At 38.9% G+C, this 15,997-nt stretch overlaps 6 protein-coding genes across 6 annotated transcripts; 4 read left to right on the top strand and 2 right to left on the bottom strand.

The window, feature by feature from the left end:
• Positions 1-460: 460 nt before the first annotated feature.
• On the top strand, positions 461-1,861 carry SS1G_06634 (hypothetical protein; the record flags this gene model as incomplete). The annotated part of the gene is made up of 3 exons (XM_001592343.1): positions 461-463; positions 567-754; positions 871-1,861. 3 exons carry the CDS (start codon positions 461-463, stop codon positions 1,859-1,861), a joined length of 1,182 nt encoding a protein of 393 aa, XP_001592393.1.
• A 2,887-nt stretch (positions 1,862-4,748) lies between these two features.
• Positions 4,749-4,865, top strand: SS1G_06633 (predicted protein; the record flags this gene model as incomplete). Its single annotated transcript, XM_001592342.1, has 1 exon — positions 4,749-4,865. One exon carries the CDS (start codon positions 4,749-4,751, stop codon positions 4,863-4,865), a length of 117 nt encoding a protein of 38 aa, XP_001592392.1.
• Positions 4,866-6,955: 2,090 nt separating this feature from the next.
• Positions 6,956-9,707, bottom strand: SS1G_06632 (hypothetical protein; the record flags this gene model as incomplete). The annotated part of the gene is made up of 4 exons (XM_001592341.1): positions 6,956-7,002; positions 7,155-7,173; positions 7,539-8,713; positions 8,765-9,707. 4 exons carry the CDS (start codon positions 9,705-9,707, stop codon positions 6,956-6,958), a joined length of 2,184 nt encoding a protein of 727 aa, XP_001592391.1.
• A 1,278-nt stretch (positions 9,708-10,985) lies between these two features.
• On the top strand, positions 10,986-11,333 carry SS1G_06631 (predicted protein; the record flags this gene model as incomplete). The annotated part of the gene is made up of 3 exons (XM_001592340.1): positions 10,986-11,043; positions 11,108-11,209; positions 11,254-11,333. The coding sequence occupies 3 exons, from the start codon at positions 10,986-10,988 to the stop codon at positions 11,331-11,333; spliced, it is 240 nt and encodes a 79-aa protein (XP_001592390.1).
• Positions 11,334-12,559: 1,226 nt separating this feature from the next.
• SS1G_06630 (hypothetical protein) lies at positions 12,560-13,175 on the bottom strand (the record flags this gene model as incomplete). Its single annotated transcript, XM_001592339.1, has 4 exons — positions 12,560-12,698; positions 12,775-12,889; positions 13,038-13,072; positions 13,153-13,175. 4 exons carry the CDS (start codon positions 13,173-13,175, stop codon positions 12,560-12,562), a joined length of 312 nt encoding a protein of 103 aa, XP_001592389.1.
• Positions 13,176-13,495: 320 nt separating this feature from the next.
• On the top strand, positions 13,496-14,141 carry SS1G_06629 (hypothetical protein; the record flags this gene model as incomplete). The annotated part of the gene is made up of 3 exons (XM_001592338.1): positions 13,496-13,503; positions 13,599-13,778; positions 13,838-14,141. 3 exons carry the CDS (start codon positions 13,496-13,498, stop codon positions 14,139-14,141), a joined length of 492 nt encoding a protein of 163 aa, XP_001592388.1.
• Between the last annotated feature and the right edge of the window lie 1,856 nt (positions 14,142-15,997).

Raw genomic sequence — 15,997 nt, 5'->3', positions numbered from 1 at the left:
GGGTGGTGTTGTATTTATTATATGGCGGGGATTTGGGGATTGTGAGCTACTTGTTTGCGACAGGATGAGGGTTTATGCAGAGAAAGAGGCCATCCCATGTTATGGTCTCTAATAGTTTTGTAGATAAAAACCTAATTTTGTAAATCCTCACTGACCCTGCAGGTTGTCCAGTTTTTGATAGTATCATGGGTCGATCATATGAGTTTAAAATAATTCATATTAGAATTCCGCGGTGCAATCAAGGGAATCCAAGCTCACCGGGAGTCAAGCAGAGAAATTGCATGGATCACCAAGAGCCGACGTCATTTCGTCACCCTAGCATTCTCAAATAAACATTATCAACCACAACCTCACAACGGAACGCGCATTCAATGCGCACATCACCTCCAAAGACTTTCATACTCTCATATTAATTCTCTTCACAAAACAATGTAATACAATAATAGGCTCGCACATCACGATGGTAATTACTTCTTTAAATCCCGTCACCGCACACCAGTTTCCGCCCTGAATACTTCACACATTCCTCCCCATTCTCAGACAGCTAACCAAATATCTGCGATTAGGACACCATAATCCGCAAGCCAATTGCGATCGCGACATCAAAGCCCGCGCGAAAAACATATTTAAATACTATATTATTCTTGTCGACGTCGCTTGTACTGTTTGGATTTGCGGTGGTAGCTTATGCGGGGTTTTATTGGAGCTGGGTGCCGGCGTTGGGGGTGGAGAGGAGGGTTTGGTTGCAGTTTGCGTGCGTATCATCATATTTAAGGGTTTCCATGGGTATTAGGGCTGCGACGCGTTGGTTTTTCCTTGGGAGGAGAGAAGGGATTGAAAATGGATGTGCTAACAAGTCCACAAACGCAGACCCGGTCAGCATCCTCATGGCATAGTTCCCCTCCACAATTCCGTCGTAACACAACAAGAATATGATATCCAGCTAGAACTACATATGCCCCGTTCTCCAGCAAATCTGAAAGCCGGAAATTTTATGGTCCATGTGAATTTTCTAGGGCCTAATTATAAAACCTCCGGCTCAATACCAGTAGTGGAACATCTACTACCTTTATCAAGAATTACTAAAAATGAAGATGTTCTCTTCTCGTCTCGACGGCCTACAATTTTGACGTATGAAAGTGAGTTGATATCTGGATTGGGAAAGGTGGTAAATGCACCTCTTTATGTGCTTGGTTGGAAAAGAGAAGATGAGAAAATTATGGTGGAGATGGCGGAAGGCGTCAGATTTCCGAGAGGAAATAAGAATGTGCCTAGTGCCATAGAAATTGTCATTGAGAAAGACTCGGAAGAAGTACAAATATATGGATGCAGAATACTTATGAGGGCGAAACTGAGTGGCTTGAGATGGTGGATGTGGAATTGGAGGATCAGTAGTGCAATTATCGGGGTGGGCGCTTTTTGGGCAGCAGAGATGTTGGGCTGTATTTTTGGTTGGGCAATCTTGAAGTTGTGTTTTGGAGGGAGGAAAGAGGAAGGAGTGGTCAAGGGAAAAGAAATCGAAAAGAGTGAAGCTACAGTTAAGCAAGAGGCGACGGAGGATGAGCCGGACATTTCGGACACTCCAAGAACGTTCCCGACTGTGAGGAGTCATACACCCTTAGTATATCCACCTGTGGGCATCAAAAATGAAGATGATGGAGAGGATAAGATATTGGAAGAGACGGTTATCTTGCCGCTCGCAGGGGATGCGGATGACGAGGATGAAGAGGCGGAAGGGAGTTGGCAAGCTGGTAGAAGAAGTGACTCTGGTTTGGGTACAAGTTTCAGTGAAGGTGGTGCTGGAAGAATAGGACGACTAAGTAGAAGAAGAAGTCGTGGTGGCTCGGCAAGCGGATTGTAAGGTTGGTCAAAAGGCTGGAGTAAAGGAAGAGGATAGATGGAATTGGAAATACCCTCACATGTACGTTTTTCGGTGGCTTATTGGGAGAGACCAGGAGTTTAGCAGTGGCTCGGCGATTTGTTCATTTGTGCGCATTAATTCATACTAATTGCAGAGAACATGGGAAGGGTTCCACAATTCTTAATGTTCCAAGTCCTACCACCTTATAACCTCTCACGTCCTTCCTACTTTTGACATCCAAGCGGACAGAAATGTGTTTTTAATGTCCTGACGGTCCTATATCATCACCTCAAAACCACACATTTAATCTTCCATCCAGAAAAGGAGGCTTCAATGCCAAAATCAATCTCCCTTTCTTTAGCGAGAATGGAAATTTGATAATGAATAATAGTTGTCGATCAAACGATTATTATTCTTGTAGTACAAGAGACTTATATCAACAGCAGTAATGGATAATAGTACTATCAACGCATCAGCTGTAATCAACCCTTCCCAGTAAGCTACCTATTAGGTACCTTAATCCTTACCTTTCATGTTTGGAAAAGGGTGATATAATCTATGGGTATGTATGTATTCAACGCACCATGAACAACCAGCGCACCGAGTCTGAAGGAATGTGATTCTGAAAAATGGTAAGACTTAGGATATTGTACTGTTTATATAGCTTCTATGGCATCTCGTATTGCGCATATAGTTAAAGTTTCTTAAGTATGAATAGTGAGTGGATGATGTATAGTGTTTAATTTCTCTGTAATAGTATAAAAGACTGTGTTAATTTGTCACTTTGAAAGTGACTAAAACATGAGATTTCATCGAAAAGAACTTCGAGATTGGTAATTGCAGGTCTATAAATGAGAGACATGGTGCTGTGGACGTGGAAATGGGAGATGATGTGGAATAATTAGCACTCTACCATATGTGTTGATATTTGGCAAGAACTGATTTTATTCTTGATATCCTTCTGAGATATCTTACGTTCACATATTCTCAGGAGCTATCCAGCAGTGCATTTGTATTTTGATCATTGATGTATCAATATATCTCGTTGCGTCTTGTTTTGATATACTTCTGAAGAATCAAAAACAGGGAATTTTTCTGTCACGCTATGCGAGGATTCGAGTGTATGCCTAAGGAGATGGCGCGACTGTAATGTTTTGTGTATTAATATACCAGGCGTATCGATTATAGAATTCATATTGTATCTAGCTATTTATGAGTCTTCTAGGCAATCTTACACCCTTATATTTTTCGGGTGCAATATTGGTAATTCCCATGTATTTCACTGTTTCCCTCCCGTCTAGCTTTTATGCCAAGTTGTTACGGCCATCACTCACCACACACCTTTCATTTTCCAACCATAAGTTCAAAATTTAATAATAAATCAACAATAAGATAATTTTGATTCAAAATTTGAAAATTTATTAACAAATAATAGCTAATCCTTATATATTGATTATTGTTTTGAAAATTAATTATTATTTCATTCTCTATATTAGATTTTTAATCAGATCGGAGATTTACATATAGTAAATATAAAATAACTTCAAAAAGATCTAAATGCGTTCATTGGCTCTAAGATAAGATTAAGCTTTTTCACAAAATAAAACAGAGAATAATAATATTATATTCTTTATTATGTTTTATTATCTCTGCTTTATATAAAGCCCCCATTTCTAGTATCAAACCGCGGTATTTATGTCTGGAGACGGAGCAAAACAGTTTACTACTGAGAACCCCAGCAAGAAAGCGTTAATTTGACAGAATTCCAACTGTCGATTTAAATAAGGGTAAATATCATTAGTTGTAATGACACGGGCAATAATGATTACAAAAGGACATAAACGACGACATTTTGCTTCGCCGAAATAAATAAAAGACATCCGAACGATGGAAAAGGTAGATTCGTCGTAGTGTTAATATGCAATATAAGGGTCAAAGAAATTCCAAGTTACAATATTATCTTTGGTCATATGACGATGACTGCACCTCCTGAACAGATAACACAAATCATGGCTGAATCCTCAGGGCTCTTTCCCCTAAGAGAAGGCATGGTTATTTCTACTATTCATGATTACTGATACTTTGAAAAGGTCTTCCTTTATATATTGAGGAAATACTAAAATCTTAAAATCTTACATCGGCGGGGGTATACTGGAGTAGCTATTCTACTTTAGTGAGTTGATATATACACTTATATAACCTCAGCTGAATATCGAATTAAGATGCATGCACGATGGCTTGTGGGAATCTGAGTTAAATTTTCTTGGTATATAAAGATATCCATGAGCGTATACTTTGGAAACAAGATTCATCTGGGCAGAGTAGTAGCTCTGGAATCGGTAAGGCAATTTATGAATACCATAGCCCTACCTACTTCCTTTACGTAGCATGAAAAGATCCCGTAGCCCATGAGGTTGAAAATGAGTCTAATGTTCACTAAATACTCTAAACAATGATAAAATGAGAGTAATAGAAGCGCCTAAACCCACTGGCAGCAAAAGTTCTGAGAAATCAGGTTGACAACGCGAAGGGCCTTTATGAACACGACGAAGTATCCTAAGACTCCCAGAAACTGAAGGTTTTAATATCTTCTAGAGTACGGATGAGTATCACTAATATGCTAGCATTGTGATCCACCTATATTCGTGCAATGGATGGCTATGGTATCATTTGTATGGTTGAAACTGCTGTGTTTATTTTCGGTTCTATATATCTACCATGTCTTCTGAACTAGGAATCCATAAAACAACATTATCACATAGTGAATTTACTGCTCTTTAACTCACCATCGATACCACAGATCTCCATTGATAGCCCCCCTTTAGACAAATCCACACACCCGAGAAGTCGGGAAATTTTGTATAAATACTCTCCTCTCAATACCCAAATGGCTTTCGGTATGAAGCGTATGGACAGTCTCTGGTCTGCAAACCAAGAATCATCTTGCCAGGGGGTAAAATCCAAAGACTTAAAACCCCCAGATGTCAGCAAGGATTTTTGTTGAATGCTGTTTATGGGGTGAAATGGATGTATATATTAGAAAAATAAAAAAAAATGAAATGAATATAACATCAACAACGATAAATAAGATGATGTAATGATAACTACATAGAGAAGCAGCAAATCATTCAGCAGTAACTTGGCCAGATTCTAGTCAGGGGACTAACACGCAACATACATCATCGCCAGCAGCTCATTTATTGTAAGTGATATTCTCCAAAACATAGTTTGGTGCCTGTCATGCTTCCGCTGAAAGATCTGTGAACTGTTTGGAGTGAAGAACCGTAATATGAAACTTGTTCATTTTATACCAAGATCTCTTGTTCCACCCATTTAGATCTCACCACTATTCACCGTGACCTGCCATACATATCTCCAGTTCCTTCTACCGGGTATTAGAGTCAGGTGAGTATATACTTACAGCAACCAACACATCAGAAGAAACAAGGGGGCAAATAAAGAGATATAAAACACCCCTCTTGCTAGAAAGAGAAGATCTTTATAGATATAATAGTTCCATGGTGTTCCGCCTTATTAAGGGTGAGAGACTCGACTGCATTTGACTTTGACTCCAAGGTTTCATACTTGGCACATAAATAGATTAGAAGGATTTAAGAATTCTCATGTTTCAATTTTGTCTAGACTCGACAATCAAATTAGACGATATGATATATGTGGAAAGTAAATTGGTAACAGCAATGCAGCGCTCTTCCACTGTCCATTCTCCACTATGCTCACCATAATTTAATTTTCCTTCGTACATCAGCGAAGAGCAATGCCTCTAGAATAAACCGTACTAGCGTTATGGGACCTGCTACCTTCTTCTTTTGCGCATCGATAATTTTCACAAGCCTTTGCTGGGAGTTTTCCGAGATTTCTCTTGTTGAATTTCAATATTTAACCTATACTAACCAGGAATTTTCCTAGAGCTATTCAAACACGAAAATGTGCATTGGATTCAAATTCACCTTTTCTTTTCCTTCTCCGCCTCCCATGGTCCCCTCTCCACTTCCCCTAAATGCCCAAATGTCCTATATTGGGTAGATATATTACAGGTTAACCAAGCTAATAGTATGAACTTGTCATCAAGCTGAGCTATTATACTCGTCATTAAGATAATAGATAGTGTTAAGGATAATTATAAACTCACCGGTTATGATTTAAGCTACAGCCTTCAATGCATTCTTCCAAATTTCTAATCCAATAAGCTTATTTCCCCGAGCTTCGATATCTTTTCAAGAAATTCTCATGGTAAGCAAATTTTTGGGACCTAATGTTCATTTCCACTCATGCAGCCTTTTCACAATTGACTTCCTAGCGTCGCGATATTGATACAAGGCTGATTAGCTAGATATCAACATACTTTGCCGGTTAATTCATCCATCCACCCACATCATATATAATACTAATACTATATCAGCCCTCCCTTGCAGGCTTGCAACATGTTTTGAAGACTCCAGTCATACTACCAACCAGAAACTCTAAAACTGTACGGACTCTTAAATCCATCGAAATGTGTTTCATACAAGACATCCTACATACCTTACCATATAATACACGAGTAAGGCTCACAAAATTCGAGATCTAAACACCAATTCATCCCCATATCAAATGGATAATTCTCCAGCATTCAGCGCGCCTAATACCCCATCTCAGCATATATTTCGTTGATGGAACAAACCCCCATGTTGCGAGGACCAGAGCTAATAAAATCTAACAATAAGTAAGATCCGCAAGAGATGTATCAGGGGATGTACTTACATATATCTATTTTTTCCTATTTATAGTAATCCTACTACTTGATAAAAATTTCTTGCAGTTGTGTAATTGCAAATTTGCCACCTCACGCATATATTACTATTAGTAAGTTCGATCCCACTAAACCATGCTTGGAAAGTTTTCTGCTTTGCAATTTTCTCTACTTTTGTGTTTGATTTTTTCGATCATCTTTACCGGTGATCTAGTTGGTAGGCTTTTGGAAACTGTAATAGCGATAAAAAATTTACTTTGCTTTATATTGAGTATTGTAGGTTTTGCCTCAAATGATCGTAAGAAATACTGTTCGCCCTTCTAATTGATGTGATATTTCAGATCTTAAATCAACTTGCTTCCTTGGATGTCCGCTCGTTTTGTCTTAGCAGCTGAATGTATCAGTTATTGCCATAATTCGGGCCAATATTGCTTTCATCCCCTCCGCAGCATCCATTTGGACGGGTGATGGCCAAATTTTAGTATTTGCTTTCACAGTGTGTATATAGCTTTTCGTTTTTACTGCACATATTTGTAATCTTACCATATGATTCAGTGAATAGCTAACACATAAGGTCAGACGAAAGTAAATAGCTTGATTAATTCTCAGGCAAAATCATGTGGAAGGGTATCACATCATGAAAAATCCACTAAAGCCATGGTATCATCGCATCCTTTCCTGATCCATATCACGCCGTATAATCCTTAATATCACCGTAAATCATCATCATAACGCCCATCTCTTAATTTCCACAAAAGATCATTACAGAAAATGAGAAATGAAAATACAAATCAGAAACATCTACCAATGCTTCATCACTAGAAGCTGCTCCTGATAAGTCAATAAAATATTCCATGTCTCTTTACGCTTCATTCCTTCCTTGGCCCAAATATCCTCCAAAGCGGTTGTTCCATTGAAATACTTTACGAACTTTGGCCACAATGCTTTTGCCTTAGGATCAGTCCAACGCTTGCCGATGGCTGCGATGTACATCGTCTCGACGTGACTAGCTTTGTGAGGATCGACGATGATATAGGAGGACATGTTCTTCAAGTGTTCTGCATGGTTCATAGAAGGATGTTCGGTAGCATCTGGAACGGGCATCTTTTCAAATTCATCTTCGGCTGCCTTAGCTTCTGCTACTGTCTTAGCAGCGAGTCTCTCAAGGCGTGCAGCTTCCGCTGCTTGTTCGGTGGTGAGTGGAGCTGTTGGATCGAGAGCCAGTGTCCCATTCTCAACATCATTTGCTTCTTCTGGGGATCCAGGTGCTGTTTGAAGAGGTGGGTTCTTTATTTTTTCGATAGCTTCTGCTTTCAATTGATAGTCGACCTCGTAAATGATCTCAGGCCAGACCCAGATCCAACAGAAAGTTCGCAGATGAGTAACCCAGCCTCCACGAATAAGCCATGCAAGCATTTCCATATATTTCTCACGATGACTTTTGGACGGGACGAAAGCCTTGTAGGCGCGTGGAGCATAAGAGATTTGTGCAAGGAAGCTTTGTAAAGAGGGAGCAAAAGGAAATGCTTTTTTCCACTGTTGACTTGCTGGAACTAACTTATGCATGTCACAATTAGGTGAAACAATAAACATGTCCCGAGCGTGAATAGGAGGAATAGCGATTGCTTTGCGCCAGTAAATCAAATGTTGTGCAAGAGTGATGACTTCATCGAGACCAACATTGTTGGCTTGAGCGACTTGTTGGAAAGACAAAGTAGGTTTGGCCCACTTAATGAATTGAATCAAAGGAGCAGAAAGCTCGGTATCTTCAGATGTTATTTCTGCAATGACATCTACCTCATCCTCAAGAAGTAGAAGAGCAAAGTGCTTATCTAGCTGCGTGGGATCTGGATTACCTTCCTCATCGACAAGAGGGTTGGCGCTGGAAAGTAATACACCAGGTTTAGCTCTTTCATTAGGATTCGGGAAGCTCATCAAAAATGTTGGAATTGGGATATGTAGAGAGAGATCAATGGGAGGTTTTGTGTCGAGGCAGACGGTGGTGATGGTATTGTTGACAACAGCATCGTAAACGTCGCGCATCGCATCTGCCAATGTAGATTTGATCAAGATTTGGCTCCATAGTTGACTCATTGGTCGTTCTAGTCAACAAATTAGATCATGTGGTTGATTCATGTTTAAGGCGTACTTACTATCTTCACGGGCTCTCTCCTTCATGCCTAGAATAGTCTCAGATTCCTTCCAAACATAATTACCCTGAGCTTGAGCATGATTGAGAGCCTTGTTGAAAGTCTTGATAACATGCTCATAGAGTTCCTCAATTCTCTCATCTTGTTCATGCCTAGGCAAGCTAACAACAAAAACAATGTTGAACATTGTCATTTCTCCACGATCATCACCGTCATCCGAACCACTGCCTTTTTTTGGCTGAGCACTGCTAGCCACGGAACCGCCCTTCAATTCATCTCCATCATTTGCTACCTCTTTACCCTTCTTTAGCTTTTTCGGCTTCTTCCAGAATCCATCTTCGCGGATGTGCAACGGGTAGGAAACGAAGTAGAGGTTGTCAATTGACAACTCGAACTTCTTCTTATGGTATGCGCGTGGTGGGGTCAGGATACTAGCAAGATCGACGGTAGGAAATTCCCCAAATTGTTCCCAAGGAACGATTTGCTCGCCATCTTTGCCTTCAAGGTGATCATCGCCTTCAATCTCCACGTGACGCGATCTAGTGCCATTTCCACTGTTCATCCCCTTGCCGCTCAAATTCAATTTTCCAAGCTTTGAAGCAATTGAGTCATCTTCTTCTAATTCTGAGAAGTCGTCGCTGTCATCTTCGTCGCTATCTGCATGTTCTTCAATCTCACTTTGATCAGTTTCCGTACCATATCTGTAGTTGCGTAGGGGTGGAGCGAAGGATGGTCGAGGAGGATAGTGAAAAACAAAGTGTGGGCCGGTTTGCGATTTAATAACAAGAGAAACGGCAATCAAGCCAGAATCAATAAATGGTTCTGATTTATCCATACTGAAGACTCTCCCCTTAAGATTATAAGAATGTTTAGGTTGAGTCTTTTTACTATTATTTGGTTTGGATTGTTCGGATTGTTTGCCATGAGATCTTTGTCTTGAAGCCATGTTGAGAGAGGCCCGTGCAGGATGTTTTCTTGGTCCGAGCTTTGATATACACTTAGTAATTTCACCCTTTTAATAGTATTTCAGATGTTTGGAGTCTTGGGAAAAGTAACCTACAGATTCTGAATGGAGGTCGTTGAAGCAAACAAATTCAAAGTTGAAGTTCCTACTGTTATTATCAAGGTCTCACAATAGCCTGATCTGGGCGGTCTAACCACTTCGAGGATTTGCTTAGTGGACAAGAATCACCATCAAGAATTACTTTCATACAGCTTGTCATTCACAGTGAATATGTTTCTAATTTGGCATTGAGGCTTGAGTAAAAACAAAGCTGTAAAAATGGGGTTGGTGCTTTTCTTTAAAAGAGACATAAGTATCTAGTTGGCAATACGCAGAAGTGGAAGACTTTGTCTCTATTGTTGCATGTTAATCTTGTCCTATGATACACAATATGCGTTTAATTTACTTGTATATACAGGAAACCTGCAGCAAACAGTGTAAAATTTTCAATTTAAAGAAATTGTAACCTTTCTATGTCTTAATATCTCTTCACAAGCATGAATTGAAAGTATGTTGAAGTTGAGAAGGGTGTTTACCGAGGATTCATACCAGAGGGACCTAAGTAAGCAATAAATAATTGAGAGCATTATATATCTGTTTAGCCCACCAAGCCTTGTTGAACACATCGAGAAAGGAAAAGTTATGAAACCCGTCCTCTAATTCCTACAGTTCCTATGCCAAGCTCTGAGTAGATGCAAGCCGGCTAATCCATATCACATTCTCCACCTCCTGTTCGTCCTACTACAACAATAATTTTTCTCCTCACACAGAGTCTTACACACAGTACAGGATTGAAACCTTGAAGTATATACTTTACATTGAACCGGGAGCATTTTTAAAACATATATACCAAGTAAACATCTTTCCGAATAAAATGGTAAATCGAATAGTAAAAGTCTATCACTACGTAGTTGTTTTGAAGTCATCAAGTATTGTTCAAACTCTCCCCCCTAAACATAATCCTATTCACAACAATTTCTTCCATCATTATGGCAGAGAACCAAAGAGAGAAAAGACCACCAAAATAACCAAGCTCCAGTGACAAGAGAACATTCAGGCCTCCTAACGAGCCTCGTCTCAAGAAATCTAAAAAATTCCTGACGGCAAATCAAAATCAAATTGGCTCACGAAATTCCAAGTAACTCATCAAAATTCCAAATATTATACATGATTAGGGGAAATAATATAAAGAAGGTCTAATACGATACGTGAAGTAGAAATATGCCTATAAAATTGCATTTGGAGTATTTCAAGACCCTTATCGTTAGTCACAAAGTGTGTGATAAAAACATGTTAATTCTTTTTTTTTTTTCGGGATTAATAGTTATTATAGCTGTAATTAGTAAAAGATCGGAAAAGTTCAAGGAACATATTTGATATCTCGGGAGCTGATATGAAACATAGGGATATGCATCTGTTCTTGCAAAGGATGGTTGACTTACTTAGTAAGTAAAAGCAATAGGCGATGGATGGTGGGCTGCTCCCATAGCTACGATTGAAGAAGTCAAGGAGATGGGCAACGAGCATAATAAGAATTCGTGGACAGGTGCCAGAGCAGGAAATACTTAAGTCTGGGATGTGACAGCTCGTATTCGGCAATAGTGTACTCATGGCCATTACCATGGTAAGAAGAGTCGAGATGCGTCTTAGCATTTCTGTAATACTTCCGTTAACTCAGTGCTACTTTCTTTTATTTGTCTTTCCCTAGAGAAGGAAACTCATTGATAGATTGAGCTGAGTCAAGTAGGCTGAGAGCAACCAGAATCACACCTTGTAATGCACCCTTCAGTTTTCTTCCTTCAGAGACAGTACTTTCGTAACAACATCACCGTGTTATTGCAGTCATTTCACTACTTCACAATAATTCCAAGCCACTTAGCATTTTACCAGCTTCAAAAGCCCAAATTTACAACAGTATGATGCATACAAGTTACAAAAGAAGATCAGGAAAAGTAACACTTGCTTTCAGTAAATGAAGATAATACTAAATACAATTCCCAAGTTTTACATAACTCAGCTATCAAAAAATCCAAAAAATTAACATTCTAACATAAACCAAGTATTCAAGAATTTCGAAACTACTCTAAATAAACATACGTATCCTCCATAATCTAAACACAATCAGAAATTCACAAATATATCTTTCCAAAACGTTATTTGTAATATTATAGGAATCCTGCAAAAAAAATATAGTAAGTCGTGAACGATACAGATTAATAAGTAGTTTTGTATAGAAATCTATTGTTCACCATGTTGGAAATAAGATATGTCTTTTCTGTTTTTTTTTCTTTCGGGCGCAATAGACTTCATGAACTCGTGGGGGAAAATTAAGAGCAATATAATATCATCTGCATTTGCCTACACTCTTATATCTAGGGATATGACATTGCTAGGGGAGGGTGATGACAACAGAACGATGAGCTGAAAGTCTAACATGAAAATCCATAAATCTAATCCATAGAGCTTATCGATTGTCCCTTCACAGAGACATACAAGTGCCGTTCAAGACAGCCATAGTTTTGGTATATATCACCAATTCCGAAACTACAAACACAATTGTAATATAGAATATAAATGTCCTTGGAGTTGAATAATATTCCCTGTTTGTGAGAACAAATTAGTTCTTCCGATATTCTCTTGGAACAATCAAACTCCCATCCTTTATATTCGCTCCGAAACGCCAATCCCATGCTGTATTGTACAAATGATATAAGATGCCCATTTCGCTAGTCCTTGGTGCTTCATTCGTTTGCACCTTCTCGCCTCAAATAGCTTCTCGAACCGACCTCACCACCTCACCACCTTAACTCATTCTTATGTTTATTTGCATCCGCATCCCCATCCTTTGCCTCATTCTTCTTATCCACACCCTTCAAATCCGACCCCTCATCCGCAAACCCCAAATTCTTAAATTCATCCTTCGCCATTAAATTCCTACCGCACACCAGACGCATTAGTCTTTTCCCAATTATCCAATCCAAATATACACATATAAAACCCAAGAACATACCTATCCATCCGACATGACAAATACGATTTCGCCAAATTCCTACATTCCGGATCATTCATACCGCGAACCTTCTTCATGCAATTAAGATAACTTTGCATAACGGATTTGCATTCGCCTGTTATCGCATCGTCGCGTTAGTATTTCGTTGGCATATTCGCTATTCACATCCCATTCACCTGGTATCCTATCTCGTTTGCACACTCGTACATGTGTAATAGAATAGAAAAGAAAAGAAAAGAAAAGTAAAGGAAAGGAAATCATACCATCATGATCCAGCGGAAAACTTCCTCTTTCCGGTCTATATCGCAAAGTATAAATTAGCCTTCTTCTTCTCAAATATCTCCATAGTATCAAGAAAATATAACAAAAACAACTTACGGAGAAGGTTTATTATTGATCATACGCCCACCAGGGCTCCCAAATGTACTCATGGTTGTTTATTTATATTTAATCTCAAATTACCTAGGTATCTGATGTTATGGATTATTTGGATGAACATCTGTTGCAGCGGGCGGATTTTCTATTGTTCCGAGGACTTCACCACGTATTTTATGACGTGGGCTTCCTTCCGAAGAGGGGTCAGTGGTGTAAGGTACCTAGGTATATATATAGAAGATAATTAAGACAACATCCTCCATTAATAAAAACTATATATTTCCTCAACTCTATTCCCAGATTCACCAAGCTAAAAAATCACACAAACAAACTAAGGTTACTCAAAATGCCAATGTAAACATTTCCCCATTAATAAAAAATACTCCCCTCCTGAGTCCTCCCCTTCTAACCCACCTAACCTACCCCGCTAACATCTATATCCACCCTAGGAAACTAAAAGGAAGCTGCCAATGCGGACTCGTAGAATTCACCTTGGAATCACATACTCCGGCCCCCTACCAACTCTGCGCATGTTCTATCTGTCGTAAATGCGGAGGATATGGCGGGACTGTAAATCTTGGTGGTATAGCATCTACACTGCAAATTACCAAAGGCAAAGAATACATCAAGTATCCTCCCCTTCCATTTCTTCACTATTTCGTTTCAACGTAACTAACTAATCCGCTAGGAAATACAACGCCATTAAAGATCGTGGCAAAGCAACTGAAAAAAAATGCACTTCTGAACGCAATTTTTGTACGGAATGTGCGTCGATGCTTTGGTTGTGGGATAAAACATGGCCGGAGTTAATTCATCCGTTTGCGAGTGCAATTGATACCGAGTTGCCGGTTGTGGAGGAAATGGTTTGTGTGAAGGGGGATAGTAAACCGGAGTATGTTAGATGGCCGGAAGGGAAGAAAAAGGTGTATGATGGATATGGCGATTTTAGTATTGAAGAATGGCACAAGGAGAAGGGGTTGTTTGTTGAGTGAAGAATTGGGGTGTCGGTGTTATAGGTGATTGGTTATTCTTAGGTGTTTGATATATGACGATGATGGTGTTTAGGTTTGCTTGTGGTGGTGTTAGGCTGACACTTTCATTAATGATTATTATCTATGGTTTTCCTCTTTTTCTGTTGATGTATCAAAATGCAAGAGGGAGCTTCATACAAAAACAATTTATCACTAAAGATATAAAATCATATATTTATGTATCTAACTTCCCTATACCCAACCTACCACCCCATAAACCTCCCTCAAACCTCCCTCAAACCTCCAAAACTCCCAAACCCCCTAAACCTCAACAAACCCAAAAGCATCATCACAACATAATTAACAGACCAATACCAATCAAAATAACATAACAAATCAATCCCGAATCATAAACCCACCACCAACCTGACTTTCAATAAATCACAATAACCAATCTTACAATTTCAATTTTAAATACTATTACCACTAAGACCATACTCTCACTACCGCGCTCATCATTCTCTTTCCCCAAGCTCCCCCCTCTTACTTTAAAAATAACTGATTCTTTGAAATAGAGTATACCAGTATATATATAAAAAGGAGATGAGATAGACATATGAATATTTCCCATCAGTAATATATTTTATTGTCACGAATCGTGGTTTGGATTATGGTAGTATTATAGATGTCGGTGATTTAGCTGCCGAAAACAGGGGGGATGTGATTCAACCGTGGTTTATAGGGGGTTCCTTATCGATAAGGAACCTAGGAATCCTAGGACAAACGGTTAGGCAATTACAATGGTACAGGACAAGTATCCTAGGACTCAGGATAAGCTAGGACAGTATTTGTCCTAAGATAGAATGTCCTAGGATAATAAGTATCTCAGGACAATTGTCCTAGGAGCTAAATTATCCTAGAAGACGAATTGTCCCAGGATTAGTGTTCTAAAGCAGATTAAGGATTACATAATGAAGTCTCTAGAAATATAGATTCCTTAAGATTTTTAAGAGTATTTAAGAGTATAAGCTTTTTAAAACTTCAGGAAAGGGATTATTATATAATCAGAATAATTTCATAGTATACGAGCTTCGTATTCAACTTAGTTATCAATTAGTTTACCTATATTCTACTTGATCTAGTAACGACTTCATTTCCAAGTGAATACCAGTGATAAAGCCTTAACCTATAACTACCAACCGACGAACCTTAGGCAGCCGCTGCCTCCAGTACAGTATCGTTACATTTATATTGTTATATTATATTATCTTAAGTGTGATAGGGAGGTAGATAGATACTTTTGTATTTTGAGTGTAATATTTTTGAATCATAGATAAGTAGACGATGGCATTGAGTAATGATACCTATAATGGGTTAATACATATGGAAAGTAGAGATTGATTCATTGGATTATTTTAGAGGTGTTGTTGATGGAAATGTTATGGTGATTCAATGTGATTAATAATTAATGAATCATCATGATATTTAACGCCGCGGGTTTGGGTGAATAGGTAAATGCATTCATTGGGCAATAGGATGCTTCAAAAAAATCCTTCATCAAAGTTCCATTTTAATTACTCAAATAGAAGGATAAAGTGAGATCGAGTCATGAATGGAAGAGGTCAATTGAGCAAGGTGTTAGAGTGATCATTGATTTCAGAAGGTTTAACTGAACCAAGAGAAAATGTTTTCAATTGGGATGAATTATTTACATTTGTAACCACAACTTTCCAGCAACCATGACCACATAAACCACGAAACAAGGATCTGACATATACATCTACACCATCGAAAGCTCTCTGCATACCCGTATGACCCATCGCAAATATCTTTGCACACAAAACTCATCCACCAAACCATCCCATTTCTTCTTCACC

This window comes from Sclerotinia sclerotiorum, genomic scaffold, assembly GCF_000146945.2.
Source record: "Sclerotinia sclerotiorum 1980 UF-70 scaffold_8 genomic scaffold, whole genome shotgun sequence".
Lineage (NCBI taxonomy): Eukaryota > Fungi > Ascomycota > Leotiomycetes > Helotiales > Sclerotiniaceae > Sclerotinia > Sclerotinia sclerotiorum.
Note: the sequence above shows the minus strand (reverse complement) of the source record. Positions and strands in the feature narration are given on the sequence as shown.